The 12,007-nt window shown below is 63.6% G+C and overlaps 1 protein-coding gene across 1 annotated transcript; it reads left to right on the forward strand.

The window, feature by feature from the left end:
* The first annotated feature begins 3,881 nt into the window (after positions 1-3,881).
* Positions 3,882-11,080, forward strand: NUDT14 (nudix hydrolase 14). The gene is made up of 5 exons (XM_033109648.1): positions 3,882-4,045; positions 7,042-7,085; positions 7,630-7,694; positions 7,835-8,072; positions 10,765-11,080. Exons 1-5 carry the CDS (start codon positions 3,965-3,967, stop codon positions 11,003-11,005), a joined length of 669 nt encoding a protein of 222 aa, XP_032965539.1. The 5' UTR covers positions 3,882-3,964; the 3' UTR covers positions 11,006-11,080.
* Positions 11,081-12,007: the final 927 nt, after the last annotated feature.

Raw genomic sequence — 12,007 nt, forward strand, 5'->3', positions numbered from 1 at the left:
CAGCGTGGCTGGGAGGTACCTGATATTCAACGGGACGCTATTCTGGGTGTGCCTGAGGTTGGCATCTGGATGGGCCACCTCGCCAACCAGTCCGCAGCGGCCTGCACAGAGCAAAGGCGGAGTGAGTGCAGATTGCTCTCCGCCTGGTGGCGGGTCTCTCACCTCTGGACTCGGGCTGGAACCACATGGCTGGCCAGGGGCAGTCTTGGGGCCTCTCAGCCTCCAGGACCCCGTGAGCCAGTACAGGAATTGGTGAAGTGCACGGGACAGAAAAGGAAGCCTGAAAGCAGACTCCTGGGCCCCTGCAGGTCTGAGGGCCTCTGGAGGGCCGAACTTGGAACTGGAGGCAGGGTCAGTGGACACTCGGTTTGTGTGGCTCAGGCCAGAGGCCTACGGCTCTCTTCTGGAGAGACCAAAGGCCCAGAGAACCTCCCAAATACTGACACTTGGAGCCCCACAAAGGGACTGCTGGTGCCTCCTGTGCCCGGTCTGTCACGTCAGGAAATTCCTGACCCGTCTCCTTACTGCTCTGTATCAGACCACCTGTCACTCCTCTGGGAAAAGACTGAGCCCTGGAAGAAGCCAATGTCCACCTGTCCACTTGTCCAGGCTGCTGGGCACTGCCCAAAGAAGCCCCGCTCACCCTGCTACCTGGGCTCCTAGGCCTCTGTCCCTTGGGGACCCCTGTGTAGCCACCCTCCCCTCTCACCGAAAAGGGAGGTGGCAGCCAGCAGGAGCCTCCTGGGTGTGCTGCTGGCACCTGCCCACCCGAGGGGCCAGTCCTTCCACTGCCCCTGAAGCACTAACACCGCCCAAGGCCCCGCTGGCATGGACCCTCCTGGCACAGGACCCTGGTGCGCTCTCCTCATCCACACCTTGATCCCCAGGACTTTCAGCAAAAACATGATGAAGTGAAGGACCCTGAGATGGGGGATGATGCTGGATTATGGGGTGGGCCCGGTGTCTTCACAAGGGCCGTATGGGAGTCCAGAGCAGAGACGTGACAGCGGGAAGCAGTCAGGGAGAGAATGCGGCCACGAGCCACGGGCATGGGTGCCTCCAGGGGCTGGAAAAGGCCAGGATCGGAGCCCAGCCCCAGCCCCTGGAGCCTGCAGAAGGAACACAGCGAGGCTGCGTTGGGCCTCTGCCCTCACGACCGTGGGCTAAGGCTGTGCTGCTTGAAGCCACTGAGTTCACGGTGCTTTGTTCACGGTAATGCAGGCACCAGTCTCTGCGTCCACTCAGCCCTCGCTCACTCTGGCCCCCCAACCGGCCCTGGGGGGGCCTCCGAAGCCCCCATAATACCAAACCCAGCAGTGGTTTCTCCCTTTTCGGAGGCCCCATGGCCCCTCTCTGACCAGGCTCCAGTTCTGAGCCGCCAGCACACACTAGGAAAAGAAAAATGGCAGAACTCACACCTCACTCAGGAAACTCACCCCTCGCCCCCGTGGCTCCATCCCCAGGGCTGCGATTAGGCTGCCAGTGGCCTGGTCCTGGCCCAACAGGAAGGGCCCAGGCGTGTGGAGGTGGGGCTGGGTGGCCACAGCCAGTGTCAAATGCTCCTACAGTCTTGCTGATACATTTTCCTTTCTTTAAAAAACCTAACTGAAATTTGCATAACACTAACACTTTTACTGCGTACAGCGGCATTTAGTACATTCCTAACAGGGTGTAACCATCACCTCTGTCCACTTCCAAAACATGTGCATCACCCCAAAAGGAAACCCTTCCCACTAAGCAGTATCTCCCCACCATCCCCTCCCCAGCCCCCAGTTTCTGATCCACTGTCTCTATGGATTTGCCTATTCTGGACGTTTCATATGAATCGATCCTATACCTTGTGACCTTCTGTGTCTGCTTCTTTCTTGTAGCAAAACAGCAGGCTCATCGTGTTGGAGCAGGCGTCAGAATGCTTTTCCTCCTATGGCTGAGTCGTATTCCGGCATATGGCCGGCCCACAGGTGTCCATCGTGCGTTGATGGACAGATTATAGATGGCACTGCTGCCGCAAGCATCTGTGGAAGTCCGTTCCTGGTTGCTTGGGGTACATGGAGCAGTGGGATTGCTGGGTGAGTATAAGTCCTTGCTGAACTTTCTGAGGACCTGCCAAACTGCCCCCACAGGGGTGGCACCCTGCTAATATACAGATGGCACCTAAGTCCTGCCACCCACACCACCAGCCCCTCAGCTTGTGTTATTATGAAAATGTTATTTTCCCCCAAGTATGAGGAAAGTAATGTCCTGTGGGGATGCTTCCAGGGCAGCCCCCCCACCCCTCACCCTGGGCCCTGTGCTCCCCCTGGGTCTGGCCGCTGCTGGGCAAGCTCTGTGACTTTTCACACGACCACAGGCAGGAAGTGGCCTGTGCTCCAGGGAGGGGGCAACCCTGTGACCCATGTCTGGAGGAAGAGGCCTGCCTGGCCGTTGGGTGGTGTGGGGCCAGCTTCTGGGATGGGCTCTCGGTTGGCAGTCTGGCCCAGCCCAGGGCACCAGGTGGCCAGGGCAAGGCTAGGAAGCACCATCCCCTACTGAGTGGAACCTGGCAATGGCTAGTCTCCGATGATGACCCCTGTGAACCATCCCTTGTGAAGTCCTCTCCCCACGACTCTCTGTGACTCACAGGACGCAGCAGAAGTGACGCTGCTTGACATCTGAGGCTGTCATGAGAACCCTGGCCTATGGCTGAGTGCCGGGAAGCTGGCTGCGGAAGAATCCACTCTGAGACCACCCTGCTGTAGGGAAGCCCAGGCCAGCCCCACGGAGAGGTCGCACACAGTGACACAACCGCCAGTCCCACTGTTCTAACTACACAATTGAGGCAGCCAGGCTGGATGTGTGTCCCCATTGAGACTCCAGAAGAATCCTGGGGACAAGGGGAAGGGGGGCTGCCCGGCTGAGCCAGGCCATTACCCAGGGACGGGGACACGGGAGCAAATGGGTGTTTTACAGGCAATAGATAACATGGGAGTTGATTTCAAGGCCGCATGGCCAGCCCCACCTGGGCTGTCCCTCCCGAGGCCACAGTTCAGAGAGCAGACACTGGCGCAGGGCTCAGGTCCCCCATCCCACCACTTGTACCTGACCCTGGGGAGGCAGTGGCCACTTTGGAGGGGGTCCTCAGGGTTCACACCCAAGGAAGGACGGGGCCCTTCCACAGCCTGGAAGGGGTGTCAGCGGGGAGGGGCTCCTTGGAGGAACAGCCCTAAAGACTGGGACTAGCAGCTCCTCCCACTCGGGCAGGTGGACAGTCCGGTGCAGCGCAGGTCAGCTCCCCCACCCCAGGAACCTGGTGGCGACAGCCTAGCTCTGCCTAGGTCCTGGTTCCTGTCCCTTCCCCGCTCCTGCTCCTCTCACCTTGCCCTTCTTCCAGAACCTTCTCCCCAGCCATGAGTCTCTCTAGAGGTGTCCACACTGCCTCACCCCCGCGCGCCCAGTGACCCCTGCACACAGCTTCCAATGTCCTCTCCTTTCCTCCTGTCACTGGCTCCGCTACGCAGCCCTGACCGCCAGATTTCTCTCTTCAGAGCACAGTCTCTCCTCCCTTGTGGCCTGCGCCCTCCTCTGGACGACTCCATCCCGGGGTTGTGGTCGACCCCGTGGAAGAGGTATCCGCTCGGCTCATCACCTGCAGACTGCACCTCCAAGAGCAACTCTCCCGGACCAACACGGCCCAAGTCCCGGAGCATCGGCGATCGCCCCTTGGACCCGTCCATTCCAGTCCCTCCTGATCCGCACACTCGGCAGGTCCCCGCCCGCGAGTGCTCAATCTGCGCGGGGCCTCCCGCAGGTGCTACCTGCACGCGCCGCCCACCAGCCCCGGCTGGGGAGTCCGCCCCGCCCCGCCCCGCCCCGCCCCGCCCCGCGCGCACTGGGCATGCCCAGAGCCGCGTCACGCGCCCGCCTGCTCGAGTGCGGAGTGAGCCCTACCGCGTCCGCCCCGGCCCGGGCTGCGTCGCGCGCAGCCATGGAGCGCATCGAGGGGGTGGCTGTGGGCCGCTGCGCGTCCTCACCCTACCTGCGGCCGCTCACGCTGCACTACCGCCAGGTGAGGCCGCCCCGTGGGCGCCTTCCGCCCGCCCCTCCCGTGGCCGGGAGCCCCGCCCACAGCCCTGAGCCCCGTCCCGCCGCTCCTCCCACAGGCCCAGCGCCCCGCCCACATCCCGGAACCTCGCGGGGTTCCCGGGCTCTGCGAGGGGGTCCGGGTTCCCAGACCGCGTGAGCGCCTGGGTCGCGATGGGGCTCCGGCAGGGACACCTCGGGGAGGTCCCTCATCCCTCCAAGGAGGCTTTGCTGGGCTCCGGCCCTTTTTGCGATGGCACTTATTGGGCTCCCCTGGGATCTGGGTGGCGAGAGGAGGTCCGAGATGGAGCTGGGAGAGCACTGGGGAGCCTCTCCAGGTGGGCGCCCTCACAGGGCAGCGCCTTAGAGTCTCCACCTGCCCCACTCGCAGGGTGCCTCCCAGGGAGTGGTCCTTCAGGGAGAACAGGACCCTGTTCCTGGGACAGGACGCTGTGTCCCCTGGCCCCGGGCACGTGGTATTTTCACCAGGGGTGAATGAGTGGCCGCTGCCTCCCTCTGCCCTTATCCCGGGGTTCACCGAGCCCTGGCCGCCTTCCTCCCTCACATCTGTCCGCCATCCGCCATCCGCCGTCGGGTTGGCGTCCCCCAGCACGCTGCCTCCTGCTGGATGAAGACTGCCCTTCTGCCCGCTCAGGCAGGACAGGCACCCTGTCCTCTCCTGGCGCCTTCCTCTCACTACCCTTGTGAGGCCCTCCTGGTTCCCAGCCTGAGAGAGGCCATTGCACCGCCACTTTCCCCATGATGCACCCAGGTTGGCAGTGCTGGCCCGGGGCAGGAGTGGGGGCCAGTTGGGAATCAGAGTGTGGGACATGGAGGTCCTGCCCGTCTCCCTGGGGTTGGCCTGGGGCAGGATGCCTGACTGTGGTAGCTCGGCCCCCAAGGGCCTGGGGCTCTAGGCAGCAGCAAGTGGGCACAGGGTGGGCCAGGCAAATACCTGCTGGGCCCATGGTTGTAGCGCACCCCCACTTCCTGTGCAGGCCTGCATCCTTGGTGGGCACCTTCAAGCCCGGCTCCACTGATGGGTGACCAGCACTGAGCCGTGCAGGCAGCAGGCTGTTGTGGGCACAAGCTAGGGGGCCAGGCGAGCATTCCGTCAGGTGCCAGGGGACACTGGGCTGGCAGTGCAGCCACCCTGCCAGAGGGGATCTGGTGGACAGATAGACAGACTGACCAGATGCGGGGCACCCCCATGGCACTGAGCGGGGAGCACTGTGTTCGCTCCAGTCCTGCCCCTCCCTCCCAGGCCCACGGAAGATGAGCCAGGCCTGCGGCCACAAGCTGGTGGGTGCTGTGGGAGGGGCTGACAGGGCCTCAGCAGGCCTCTCGGACCTTGCCCTGCACCTCACCTTGGCTGGACCTAAGGGTCTGATGGATGCTTTGATCTTGAACCGCAAGGGTCTGTGAGAACTGCATGTGTGACAGTTACCCTGAGGGAGGTAGGGGCACAGCATGCATTTGGCACACTGGGACAGGCCTTCCTTGGAGCCTATCCTGGGTGGGTGGCTGGCCCGAGGGTGGCCGATTGCAGGCAGGCCTGGGCTTGCCTCTGGGGCAGTACCTGCGAACAGCCTCCTGGGCAGCCCAGCCTGCACAACACAGGACATCGGCCCTCCCTGCCCCTAGAAACCAAGGCTGCCCTCCAGGACGCCTATGCCTCCTGGCTAAGCTCAGACCAATTTTCCCAACTGCCCTCAGACCAGCATGTGGGCCTCTGCCTGTGAGGTCCCCTGCCTAGAATGCCCTTCCCTCATTTCTGGGGGGCCTGGTGGGGTGTCACCTCCTCCAGGAAGTCCTCACAAAGGCTGTCTCACAGTGTCCTCTTCTTCTGTAGCTCCGGCTGCACTTTCTGTGTCTCTGGTACTCAGGTCTCTGTCCACTTTGTGGCCTGGACAGACCCCACAGATGGGGCCAGCAGTTCACCAGGGCCTCTGGGCTGACCCAGTGGCTGAGGGGCTGGTGATGGACAGCACAGGGCAGGGCCCCAGGTTCAGCCCCGGCTGCAGAGACCCCGTGGGGAGGGGGCGGGGCTGGGTAGAATGGCCACTGCCTGCTCTGGCCTCCAGGATGCGAGCCCACTTTAACTAATGGTGTCCAGCTGGCAAGATTCTGGGCCCCTCTTACCCCTGCCCGCTGGAACCCCACTGGCGTCCGTTCTGCCTGCCACAGCCGGCTGGGCCCAGGCCCCTGCCGCACACTGCCTCTCATACACTGAATGCTGCCCAGAGCTCTGGGAGCCTCCCCCCCACCGGGGTTGGGGTGACCCCGGTGGGGGGAGGGGCAGGCAGCAGGATGGTGGAGGGAAGTGACAGAATAACAGGACCACAGGATGCATGCGAGACAGCCCAAGACAGAGACTGGGCCAGGGACGGGGATGTCACAGTGTCCAGTCACTGTCATTGAACCCGTGTCCTGTAGTGTACACTCCCACGTAGCTCCGCACCCCGTCCCCCGGCTATTTCTGGTGCTGGTGTGCTCTCAGGAGGCCGGCCTCCCTCCTGCCTTCTTATCTTTCTTTGTCTAGTGGCCGGAGGGACCTTTAGCAATGGAAACCTGGTCTCTGCTCTGCCCTCTTGGGACCCTACCTGCCCTGACTGTGAGGATATGGCATGCCAGCCCCTCCCCCATGCCCACGGTCCTTCCCACACTTGGTGACATGGTGACAGCATACATCGGTGCAGCTCCTTGTACTTAGTTAGCCTGTGCTGGGTGGTGTGCATGCCTGCCTGGGACGCCTTCCCTCCCCTGGCCCCAGTTTTCTGCTTTACCCTCAGAATCTCAGGCCTCCTGACCGCCCTACCCAGCCCAGGCTGCTCCCCATCCCCGACTTGCGGGGACTTCCTGTCTCTGATGGGCTGAGGCTGGGAGGGAGCCTCCCTGGTGGGTCTGTCTAGCCATCTCAGCTCCCCGGAGTATCTCCACCCATGCTGGCGGCCACCCTAATTGCCACCCTCCCTCTTTCAGAATGGCACTCAGAAGTCGTGGGACTTCATGAAGACACATGACAGGTGAGGGCCCAGCCTGGACCCCTCTGGTGCCCGTGGGGACTCTGGGAGCCAGGGCATGGAGCCGCGCGCTGCCTCTGCATTCTGTGCCCCTCCATATGTGTCCCCACTCTCACTTTCCCTTGTCTGAGGGGCCACCCCAAGGCTGGGTCCATCTAGACCATGGCAGTGGGCAGGCCCTCTTGGACCTGGGAGAGACCGTCTGGGGGACATCGCCCCCAAGTGTTGGGGTATGGTGCCAGTAGCGTGCCCAGCAGGCACATGTCATGTCAGTCACCTAGCCCGCGACTTGCCCAACACGTCCTTCCCCACCCTGTTGCCCGTTCTGCCAGCCGGCATACGGTAGGCCTGGGTCCTAGCCTGACTGCGGGACTCTGGCAAGCTCTGGCCCTACCTGGACCTCAGTCTGTCCAGCTGAGCAGGGGGCCCAGTTTTCCTGGGCTGCTGGGGAGAGGAGGTGGGCCAGGTATGCCGGAAACAGGGCCCCCCAGGAGGTGAGGTGAGGGGGTTGCTTCTGTGCTGAGTTCTGTCCCCCCACCCCTTGCAGTGTGACCATTCTCCTGTTCAACTCTTCTCAGAGGAGCCTGGTGTTGGTGAAGCAGTTCCGGCCGGGTGAGGCTGGCCAGAGTGGGGCACGGGGAAAGGGGACTCCCGGGAGAACTGAGGCTCGGTGAGGGGGTCTGGCCTATAGTGGGTCACATGGACGGGGCCACCACGTGGCTGTGACTGTGCTCTGCCCTCCCCCCAACCAGCTGTGTATGCCAACGAGGTGGAGCGCCACTTCCCAGGGTCCCTGGCAGCCATGGACCAGGACAGGCCACAGGTGCTGCCAGGGGCACTGCCTGGCTCTGTGGGGGTGACGTACGAGCTGTGCGCCGGCCTTGTGGACCAGCCTGGGTTCTCGCTGGAGGAAGTGGCCTGCAGGGAGGCTTGGGAGGAGTGCGGCTACCGCCTGGCCCCGTCCGACTTGCGCCGGGTGGCCACGTACAAGTGAGTGGGGCTGGGCCCACCTGCCTGCAAGGCTGGGTAAGAGCGTCCTGCTGTCAGTGCTGCCCAGGGGCTGGCCAGGCTGCTTGGAGGTGGTGAGCACTCCGTCTCCAGGGGTGTGCAAGCAGGGTGACTCCTGTTTTCAGCATGGAGTTGGGGGAAGGTGGGACGGAACGCGCCCAGATCGTGATCCCGGCCAGGAGCCAAGGTTCTTGAAGCTGTTGGGGAGTATGCTGGGCCCGTGCCCCCACCCTGCGGCCCCCAGCCCTATGGGGCAGGCTCTGGTGGCAGCTGCTGCTGACAGATGCCTCTACTTCCTGTGGGATTAAGCACGAGGCGGGCGTTGGGGGTGGGGGTGAGTCACAGATCTGCCCTGACAGTGGCTCAGGAATGAGGGAAAGGCTGAGCTCTGAGCTGGGAGGGGCCCCAGCACTCCAGGGGATGGGGGAAAGGTGTGACCTGGACCCTTGACTTCAGGGCCTGCCTCCACCAAAGCCCAGGTGTCCCTGCTGCACACTCCCCATGAGGCCCGCAGCTGGGGCCATCTTTCCAGGACAGGATGTTGGGGCGAAGCCCACCCGGAGATGCTATGACAGGTCCTGAGGGCCTCAGAGTCCTGCACGCTGCGTGCTGTACGGGGCCTTCCCCAGAGGGCAGAGGCTCTGTCCCTTTTCAGCCCAGTGCAGGGGCCCCTCAGTGTTGGGCCCAGGGCCCCCCTGGTTCAGCAGCCTCCAGGGCCGCGTCAGGGTGTCCCCTGGCCTGGGGTTGGAGTTGACTCCCAGTCCCAGGAAGAAGGTAAGCCAGAGGACCCTCCGTGTTAAATGTGGGATTTTCATGCCAAAAGCTTGGACATCCTGGTGTGAGGAGCCTCAGTGTTCTGTCGGTGTCCTCTGTGTGGCGGCCAGTGGCTCCTTGGTCGCTGAGCCTGCTGGGGACGCAGAGACTCAAGGACCTGCCCTGGCGGACTGGGGGGCAGGTAAAGGGCTGCCCCCCAGGAATGAGTCTGGTAGAGGCCTGGCAGAGGGGTTGCTCGGCAGAGGTTCTGGACAAGGGGGCCGGAGGTGCAGCTGCACTGGCTCCACAGACAAGGTCTCGGCTATGACCTGGTCCTGCGGGGCTGGGGAGCCAACGAGGGTTGTGGGCAGTGGGCAGCCTTCTCAGACTTGCGTTTTGGAATCGAGACGTGGCTGTGGGGAGGCAGGACTGGAGGGGGCCGAGTGGAGGTCAGGTCAGCTGTCCCTGAGGCCTGTCTGGGCTGGACAGACAGCAGAGCTCATGCTGCCCTGTAGCAAGGTCCATGGCTTCCTCTCCATGGCCCCAGGCACAGGTGACGAGGCCCAGGCTAAGGACGTGATTGAGTGAGGCAGGAGTGGCAGTGCCCAGCCTGGCCCAGCACAGTCTTGGGCTGGGCCAAAGGTCACTCCGTCTCCTTCACAAGCCTGCGGAAACTGGGACTGGAAACCCCACAGACGGCATTTCCATCAAAGGTGCAGGCTTGGCCGCCGGCGGAAATGGGCCCTCAGGAAGGGTCTGAGGGAGATAAGGGGCCAGAGGGCGCAGGAAGCAGCTGGGCGAAGTCAGTCTGAGTGGGGTCCCCTCCTGGGGGGTGGAGAGTGGAAGCCCCTCAGTTCTGCTCCCTGCCCTGTGTGTGGGGTGCATCTCCAAGGGCGGCCTCCACCATGCAGGCCTCCTGCTGGCCTCAGCTAGCCTGGGCTGACCGAGGACTCCCACACTCCCTGGTCGTCTCAGATGCCCCCTGATCCCTTCTAACCTGCACACCTTGCCTGGCCCTTCCTCCCCTGTTCTGGGACCTGCTAACCTGTCCTCTTAGCCAGCAGCCACCGCAGCTGTTCACTCTTGTCCCCCACTAGTGCCAGTCTGGGCCACTGCCTTCTGCCTGAGGGCCTGAGTCCCTCCTGGGGACCAGCATCCCCTTCTGGCCACCACCTACTGAGGAGGGAGCTGTCTCACACATCACTGCTGCCAAGGACCAATGGGCTTGGTTTTGGGGACCTCGCCGCCACCCTACCCCACCCCTACCTGAGCCCTGGCCTCTTGCCTGGGCTGCCTTGGCACCGGCTGTCCCCAGCCTGGCATCCTGCAAGTGGCAGCGTAGAGAGCTGTCACAGGCACAGACCGCACAGGCTGCCAGCACGTCCCCACTTGCAGCCAGCCTGGAGCCCTGGATGCCTGGAGGGGACTGCGGGTTCAGGCCACCATGGGGTAGGAGGCCCTGGCTGAGGGCCCCGTAAAGCAGAGGGGCAGGGAGGGGCCTGCACCAGGGTCTGCTGCAGACAGCCTGCCAGACACTGACCGGCTCCAACCGCTGCAGTGGGTCAGCGGTCTGCTACGGGGCACTGGGCCCGCCACTCAGGGTCTCTCCAGGCTGCAGTCAGGGCGTCTGGGGCTCAGGGTCCTCGCAGAGTCCAGCTCCTGGGGCTGTGTGACTCAGTGCCCTGTTTCCTGGCTGACTTTGGTTGGGACCGTGGTCAGCTCCTCCAGGCAGCCCACAGGCTTGGCCACATGGTCCCTCACAGCATGGCACTTGTTCTGTCTTCAAGGCCAGCCTGTCCACAGGTGGGGAGCATCCTGCCCGCCAGAGGGCTGAACACGCAGAGCGGACAGGGCTGTGGAGAGGCGGGGGTGGCCAGCGGGGCCTACACGGTGGCTCAGCAGATGCTGTCTCAACCCACAGGTCTGGCGTGGGAGTGACCGGCTCCAGCCAGACCATGTTCTATGCAGAAGTGACAGATGCCCAGCGGGAAGGTCCGGGCGGAGGCCTGGCGGAGGAGGGAGAGCTCATCGAGGTCACGCACCTGCCCCTGGATGGCGCCCAGGCCTTCGCGGACAACCCGGATGTTCCCAAGACGCTCGGCGTCATCTTTGGTGTCTCATGGTTCCTCAACTGCGTGGCCCCTGGCCTGGGTCTCCAGTGAGTCTCCAGAGGGTCTGGACAGAGGCCAGTCCTGGCCAACCACCCTGCAGACCCAATAAAAGCTGCTGTAGCTCCAGCCTGTGTGCACTGGCTCCAAGCTGTGACCAGGGTGGGTGGTGGGAGGCAAGACGGTGGGCTCTCGGCAGCAGAAGTGTGCGACCGTGGCTGTGCCACCTAGGGTCAGGAGCAGTGGGGATGGGCCAGGCCAGGCGAAGTGCTTGGGGGGCCTGGGGATGGGCCCACTGGGCACCAGGACACGGAGTGAGCTAGGGCCACTGGGGTGGCGGCTGAGCCAGCCTCTGGCGGGAGGGGGTGTGGACAGAACTACAGGCTGCACATCTGGAGGGTGCACGCTCCCTGCCCCTGGGGAAGTGAGGTTCCTACCTTGACGACTGGGCTGGTGGCCCTGGGGTCTGCGGTACAATCTCTTCCACCTGCCGGCCCATGTGTGTGGCCCTGAAGCCCCTGCCTGTCATGGGGGTCAGGCTGCCCTCCATCAGCCTTGAGCGCTTGGATTCACAGGAGGGCTCGGCTCAGCCAGGCACGCAGCCTGCTCCATATGCAACGGGCAGGCTGGAGTCCACTGTGGGGAGTGTGTGCTGGTCACCATGGTCAGCCAGTCAGGGATGGAGGCCCAACCTGACCCTTTATGAGGGTCGTGACCTGACCCTCTGGTCAGCCCCATGGGTATTGCCTTTGAGGACAGGTTGGGGGCAGCCTGGGTCATGGCCTCCTGACCCTGGGGAGGGCAAAGTATCCAGGGGGTGCTGCCTGCACAGCCATGCAGGGACTGTTAGCCAGAGTGGCCAGGGGCTTTCCTGTGAACCGGGCTTAGTGCTCCGTGCCCTAGTGCCCCTCAGGACGGCTCTGGGCTGCAAAGGCAGAGGACGTGGAGGCAGGGCCCGCTGCCTCTGGCTCCTGCTGAGACCCCATTGTCAGGTGGGGCGACTTCCTGAGGGCGAGGTCCACCACCCTCCTGTGCTCCTCAGGCTGACCCCAGGCA

This window comes from Rhinolophus ferrumequinum, chromosome 6, assembly GCF_004115265.2.
Source record: "Rhinolophus ferrumequinum isolate MPI-CBG mRhiFer1 chromosome 6, mRhiFer1_v1.p, whole genome shotgun sequence".
In the NCBI taxonomy this organism is placed as follows: Eukaryota; Metazoa; Chordata; class Mammalia; order Chiroptera; family Rhinolophidae; genus Rhinolophus; species Rhinolophus ferrumequinum.